Source organism: Pinus tabuliformis, chromosome X (genome assembly GCF_031772625.1).
Source record: "Pinus tabuliformis cultivar Carrire ecotype Pingquan chromosome X, CPIR1, whole genome shotgun sequence".
Lineage (NCBI taxonomy): Eukaryota > Viridiplantae > Streptophyta > Pinopsida > Pinales > Pinaceae > Pinus > Pinus tabuliformis.
Window position 1 is genome coordinate 1,036,609,076 of NC_142308.1, and position 7,618 is coordinate 1,036,616,693.

Genomic DNA, 7,618 nt, shown 5'->3' on the forward strand with positions numbered 1-7,618 from the left:
GTGTATGGTTCGGATGCTATATGGCTGAAGTGATCGATGAGTATGGAGGCAATATCCTGATGAGAGTGGAAGGGGGTGCCTCGTTCATCCTTCAACTGGGTGATTTTGTTGGTGCACCTGTAATCTATAGCCGAACAGTGGAAGAACTTGGTGTTTTTCCCCTTCTTTGAGCCATTGGATGTGAGACTTTTGTCTCCATAGTATCTCCTCCTGCTCGAATGTTTCATTCCATTTTTGCATGAGGATTTGCTCCATACCAATGGAATCCTGGGTGATGTCCCCTTTGAGCCATTCTGTGTGGATCCATGCTATTTGTTCCTCTAGTGCCTGTTTGTCTTTGAAGATATTCCCATAGAATTCTTGGTTCCATGACCTAAGCCGAGCTTTGAGGTGTTTTAATCTGGCTTGGAATCGGAACATTTTGGTTCCTATGATATCCAATCACTCGTGCCACCAATGTTTGATTTTAGATTTGAATTTTGGATGGCTTAACCAAAATTTCTCAAACCTGAAAGGTCTGTTTTTCGGGGTTTCGAGGATGGCTGCATCTAGGGTGATGGGCCAATGATCAGAGCCTCCACAAGGAATAATGTTCGACTCCATAGTGACTCCCTCAAGGAGGATGGCTTCTGCTATAAGAAAACGGTCAAGTCTGGAGGCAATCTGCCTTTCTCCTCCTCTTATGTTATTCCAAGTGTATAATCCATTTTTGGGGAGGATGTCAACAAGATTTCTTGTTCTGATGAAGTTTTTGAATGCCTCTACATCTCTATTCAGAGTTCTTACCCCTCCTTTCTTTTCTATCAGTGAGGTGATCATGTTGAAGTCTCCTCCATAGATAGCTTTAGCCGTAGGATGTTTGCGTTGTAAGTTGGAGAGGTGATCTAACATCAGTAGCTTATCCTCTAGTCTTTGGGGGCTATAGATATTAGTACACAGGTAAGTATTGGATTCACCAATGATTTGCAATTCCAAGGAGATGTATGATCTGGAAGCCTCTGCATTTATAAGATGGAGGGAGTGGGGATTCTAGAAGGTGGCTAGGCCTCCCTCCATTCCAATTCCTTCCACTTCCGTGTATTCATTTCTTTTTCCTAAATTTTTCCTTATTCCTTTCATTTTCTAGATAGAGCACTTGGTTTCTTGTAGAAAAATCATGTCAGAATTTTCATTTTTGATTTTCTTTCTTAGAAGTCTTTGTTTCCTTTGGCTGTTTAGCCCTATAGCATTCCATGAAAGAATCTTCATATTTAACAGGGTTCAAGAGGAGAATGTGAAAGCCTCAAGGGCTTTCATCTTACCGGAGTTGAGAAGCATCTGACCTAGCTCTTGTAGTGCTTCATTGTTTGTTCGTCGGCCTCGCTTTTTCCTATGTTTGGCATTATTATTTGTTTGATGTAATCCTTGGGCCTTGACGCCCAAACCCTTTGTGGCTCCAAACCCTCTTTTCTGCCCTTTTAGTTCTGCATCCTGCCTGGCCAGGAAGAGAAGATTTACTCTGGCTACTTCCTCCTCTGGGATGTGTTCCATTCCTTTTTGCTTCCATTGCTCTACCATGGTGTTGAGATCCATGCCCTCCCTCTCTAATATGTCACTGAGTTCCATATCCTCTGTTCCGATTTCACTTACTGTCATTTCCGCATCTCCTTCTAGGTCTTTTGCCAACTCATGACCTTGTAGGGTCTCATTCGTCAGATCTGGATTAGGATCTAGGGATTCTTGTAAGGGAGCATCCTGTATTTCCTGCGTAAGGTCTGGTGCTTGGGGGATTTCAGTTGAAACTATTTCGGATCCAAGAACTTCAAAGGCATTGACTATTCCTTTGATGGAGGTGTTTGTTTTGGGATGGTTTTTCCTATTGGCCCATTGTCTTCCATTTGGACGGGAGAAGCCTTCCTGATCCTTGCCTGTGTTTTCTTTGGTTTTCTCGGTTGGTTTGTTCATTGGGAATTCCCTGAACAGGTGTCCATGTTTGTGGCACTTCCGGTACCGAAAGGGGATCTGTTCATAGTCTATGGCTTGGAAGAAAACTTCATCTCTAAACTCTAGTAATAGACCTTCATGTAGAGCACCTGAAACATCCATTTTAACACATATTATTGCACAAGAGGTGTACCTTTTTTGCAGGGTAGCCTCCGAGGCTTGGATGAACGTTCCTAGTTTATTGCCTATTTGTTCTAGCATTGCAAGTCTCTTGTAATCTATGGGGAGAGAGAATAGGCGAATCCAAACAGGTACATGCTTGAATGTTTCCTGTTCTGGGGCAAAGTTGGGTTTCCCAGGTCTCATGTATAGGCCTGCTGAGGCATAGAAGTATGGTCCACCATCAAAAATGCGATCCCTATCTTCTAGGCTCGCAAATACAACAGTAAAGAACCCTTTGGCCCCTAGGTGTAACCTGATATCTCCCTTAGGCTTCCATTGTTTCTTGATCCAAAAGCAAAGGGCTTTTTCCGTAGGCCAGAATCCCATGAACTTGCAGATCACCGCATGTACGGACATATGGTCTCTGTAAGCTTGCATTTCAGGGTCGTTAATAACAACTTGTAGACATTCTGTCATTTTGGGCTTGCAGCGCCCCAGGTCCTCCTGTTTTCTTGTCGTTGTGGCAGATCCCTCCAACTCTGTGTCATGTTGGGGCAGGGCCTCGGTTTCCACATGTTTTTGTTTTCTTCCTTCTGCTGCTGGTGGATCCTGCTCGGGATTGGGGTTTCCGTTGTCTTTTTCGTCCAGAGTCTTGATTTCGTTGGGCCGTTTTTGACTACGGGTCTCCCTGGTTGGCCCATCGACCTTTTTCTTCTTTCTTAGCTCATCCTTTCCTACATTTTCAGATCCAGAGATTTGCACCCCTTCCAGTGGGGCTTTTCCTTTATCCATAATTACCTGCTTGTAGGAAGGGGCCCCATTGGTCCCCACTCACCTCATCTGTTGGGCCAGGGCGAGCCCACGCCTCCAAAGCTTTGCGAACAGGGCACTGCCCTCCGCCAGAGTTTGTGACAGTGATCAGAATGCAGCTTGAAACCCTAGTTCACAGACCATCTCCCTTATCTATTTATTATTATTATTTCTATTTCTATTTTTAATTTTAATTTTATTTTTTAGGTTTTTACCGAGATTAAAAAGAATTTCAATTATTCTTTTTTGAATAAATCAATTTAAGTTATAATGCTATAATAAGAATAAATAAATAAAGTGTATAAAAACAAATAAATAAATAATATTTTGGAAAGTTTTGAATTTTAAATAACATCAAATTAAATAATATTTATATTATAATAAGAATTAATATTACTAGGGATTCGGGTGGCTTAAATAAAAAAAAAGCTCTAGGAGTTTAGGGCAGGGATCCAACACTTGTTGATGCTCCAACCATCGTCTCTATTTAGATTAACGTGCCTTTTTCCAATTTCTAAGGCCTCTCTAAATTTACGATGATGAAAATGGTCAACCCTAGCTATGACTCTAGCCTCTTCTATACATATGTGATGATTGGTATTTTTTGCATGTTCTGCCAAGGCGGAGGAGCGAGACCTCCCATGTTCATAAATCCTCTGATTTATTGATCGACTAGTCTCACCAATGTAAGGAGTCCCACAGGAACAAGGAATAATATAAACCCCCTTCACATCCTTGGGGTTAACCAAGTCCTTGACCGAATGAAGAGAACTTCGAATAGTGCGAAGGGGTCTAAAGGAAGAAGGAATATTATGTTTTTTCAGGATCTTCATGATTTTGTCTGCAGTCCCCTGAATAAAAGGAAGATGAACCCCATAAGCTCAATCCTTGGGATCGATCCTCTTCTTAGGACCTCTTTCTGCATTATGGAAAGGTCTCAGACCCTGGGATTTGTTATAACTATTCTTATTAAAGACCTTAAGGAGGTGGGTTTTTTCATCATCAATATGATTTTCATCGGAAACTCACAATGCCTGAGTGGCTAAGGTGTTGAGAACACCTAGTTTCTGAGTCGGGAAATGATGGGAATTTGCATGAAGATATTGCTCTGTGTGAGTTTTCTTTTGAAAAACCTGGTGAGAGAAAGAACCATCATCCTTTTTTGAAATGAGAACGTCAAGGAAAGGAAGGCTGCCATCAACCTCAATTTCCATGGTGAACTTTATGGAATCCGATTGATTGTTAAGGTGATGGAAAAACAACTCTAACTTCTCTTTACCATGAGACCAGACGGTACAAGTGTCATCCACAAACCTTTTCCACAACTTAGGTTGGAAAAGTGTCGATGACAAGGCTTTAGATTCAAAGAATTCCATAAAGAGATTGGCAACCACAGGGGAAAGGGGGGAACCCATAGCAACACCACAGGTTTGTTCATAAAATTCGCCCTCAAAACTAAAGAAAGTAGAGGTAAGGCAAATCTTGACTAAAAAAGTAGTATCTGGATCCGTGATACGATTAATGACATCAATGGCCTCATTAATAGGGATATTAGTGAATAATGAGACCACATCGAAACTAACTAACTAACATATCACTTGGATCAATTCTAATACCCTTTAATTCATTAACAAAGGAGGACGAATCTTTAATGAAGGACTCGGTCTGACCAAAAAGAGGCTTAAGTTTATTAGCAAGATATTTAGTAAGAAGATAAGTCGGCCCTCCTATAGTGTTGAATATGGGGCGCAGGAGGGCCCCTTTCTTATGGATTTTGGGAAGACCATAAATCCTAGGAGTGAGAGGGTTGCTCTCAATAAGTTTCTTACTTAGAGAGCTAACAGTGCTACTAGATTTTATGGCTAGTGCAACTGTCTTAGAAACCTTTTTTAGGAGATTTTTAGCCAGCTTTCTGTAGCTCCCGTTATTACAAAGATGATCTAACATTTTATTGCGGTAATCCTCCGTGTTAAGGATAACAGCGGTGCCTCCTTTGTCAGCTTTAAGAACAACAATGTCCTTGTTGTTGTTCAAGGCTTTTAGAGCTTTGAATTTAGGTTTGCTAAGGTTGTTCCTAGGGGGTTTAGCCTTTCTAAGGATAACCGCACAATCCTACCTAATAATATCTTTAGCAGCTTCTGGTAACTCCTTTATCCCGAATTCAATGTCACAAATAATATCATGGATCGAGATCTTCTTTGGAGCTACCGCAAAGTTTAAACCCTTCCCTAAGAGACTGAAAACATGAAAATTAAATGAGAAATTTGAGAGATTTACGACCTTATTGCCAGAAGGAGAAGAAAAAGCCTTTAAATCTACATTATCAATCGAAAATAAACTAAAATTATTAATAAGACTAGAAACCTCACTATTATTAAGAAATCTATCTTCAAATAAATCTAATTTAACTAATTAAAAAAAATTAATTCAAATTTAAAACCTCCACACACACTCTATATATATAAGTTAAATACATGTTTAATGACTCCACATATTTGCAAGTTCTTTAATATAATACTAATGCATTAAATGAATAAAAATATCACCAACTAAATAATATTTAATATTTTAATAATTTAAAAAAAATACAATATTATACTTTTTATATTTCATAATATTTTAAAATGTTATTTTGAATGGTTGAAAACTAACGTTTTTAAAAAATACGTAATTTCATGTATTTTTAATTTGAATGCTTAATTTAATGCATAATTGAACTTGGAGACCTCATCATGGTTTTAAAATTGAAGACTTGTCTTTTCATCTGAATTCCTGTCACGCTGAAACCTCCCACACCCAACTCGATAGTGCTCGGTGCTCACGCGGTCGACGCAATTGAGCGTGTGGATCCCACCGTCTACACAGTTGAGCGTGTGGGACCCATTCACAAAGTGATAGCTCTCACGCGGTCCGTGCTCCATGGCATTGAGCGTGTGGGTTCCACACACAAAGTGAGATTCCTGACTACTCACCACGCACTCAAATGTAATGGTCTCGAGAGGGCCGTGGAACGCTTTGTTTTCTCTCTGCACCAGAATTCGTGCTGACCCCATGAATAAATATTGTCCTGACGCTGTTGATGGTCGGCCACTACACGCAAAAAGAGAAGAGAAGTGGTAACACCAATTTTTGGGTACATCAATTAGGGCAGAGCATCTCTCTGGGTTTTCCATTGCAATTTCTCTGCTACGCTCTGATCAACCTCCTCTGCAGTCTGGGTTTTTCATTATTTCTATCTGTATTTCCAAATTGGCAATGGCCTCCTCATCTTCCACCGCTGGCTGTGTCTCTTATCAAGTTTTCCTAAATCACCGCGGGCCTGACGTGAAGAAAACCTTTGTCAGTCATCTGTATCGTCGCCTTGTCTCACAGGGATTGAAAGTCTTTCTAGATCAGGAGGAAATGCAAAGGGGGGAGTATTTGACTTCTCAAATAGAAAGCGCTATTAGAACCGCCTCCGTCCATGTGGCGGTTTTCTCTCCTGGATATGCAGACTCTATTTGGTGTCTGAATGAACTCCTCCAAATGCTGGAATCGAGAAAGACGATTATCCCTGTATTTTACGGTATCAAGCCCTCTGAGCTTAGGTGGACGCAAAGCAATCATGGAAAGTATGCTGAAGCCCTACACTCACTGGCAAATAAGACGACTTATGATGATCAACCTCTTCAAACGAAATTGCGATACGATTCCATTACAATTGAGAGTTGGAGAAATGCTCTTGCTAAGGTTTCACACATAAGCGGTTTGGAGCTGGAGTCCTGCAATGGGTGAGAACTCCACCTTATCTCTCGATTTCGCGGTATTGTATTGCTTTATGTTTGGATAGATATATGTAAAGAAATTTTTCTTAATAGCTTTATTATTTGATGAAGGGGAGTTGCTGGATCTAGTAGTTGAAGAGGTTTTGAAGAGAGTGAAAAAGACACCTTTGCATGTAGCCAAATATCCAACGGGTCTAGATGAAAAGGTACAACATTTTGAAAATGAATTTTTATTGCAGAAACAAGGGAAGAGTGGAAAACCTCCCGTCCTAGGAATTATTGGGTTGGGTGGTCTAGGAAAAACAACCCTAGCAAAAGAACTCTTCAATCGAAAGAGTTCGCAGTACAACAGATCTTGTTTTCTCTCGGATGTAAGAGAAAACGCTGGTAAGGTCACAGGAGCCTTTCAAGCCTTAGACATTAACCAATAGGACAATGAACAGGAGCTGGCGACTCCACAGATCAGTGAAACCTTTTTGCAATCCCCATGGTATGCTGATATATGCTTTGTTTTGTTAAACCTGTTTTCTCCCCCAGGATTGTCCAGAACTAAGAACAGATTTTTAAGAATGAAGGCTTCGAAGTTTTGTGTCATAGATGGTGCATTATTTTGGAAAAATCATGAAGGTATATTGCTTAATTGTTTAATCATGAATGAAACTAACAATGTCATGAAAGAGTTCCATGCAGGTGATTGTGGAGGACATCTATATTGGAAATCCACAGCTGATAAAATTTTAAGGGTTGGTTTCTATTGCCCCTCTCTTTTTGCAGATGTAAAGAAGTTTTCCATTTCATGTCACAAATGCCAAATCTTTGAGGGCAAAAGAAAGCTATTGCCCCTGCCCCTTAAAACCCATCTCAACTGAAAGGCCTTTTCAACAATGGGGTCTTGACTTCATTGGAGAAATCCATCCCTCTTCCTCAGGCCAACACAAATGGATTTTAACAGCCACCGA

General features: G+C 40.4%; 1 protein-coding gene across 1 annotated transcript; it reads left to right on the forward strand.

Annotated features, from left to right (window-relative positions):
* Nucleotides 1-6,150: 6,150 nt before the first annotated feature.
* On the forward strand, nucleotides 6,151-6,669 carry LOC149143307 (putative 2' cyclic ADP-D-ribose synthase BdTIR). The gene has a single exon (XM_089451766.1). The coding sequence runs from the start codon at nucleotides 6,151-6,153 to the stop codon at nucleotides 6,667-6,669; it is 519 nt and encodes a 172-aa protein (XP_089307892.1).
* The last annotated feature ends 949 nt before the right edge of the window (nucleotides 6,670-7,618 follow it).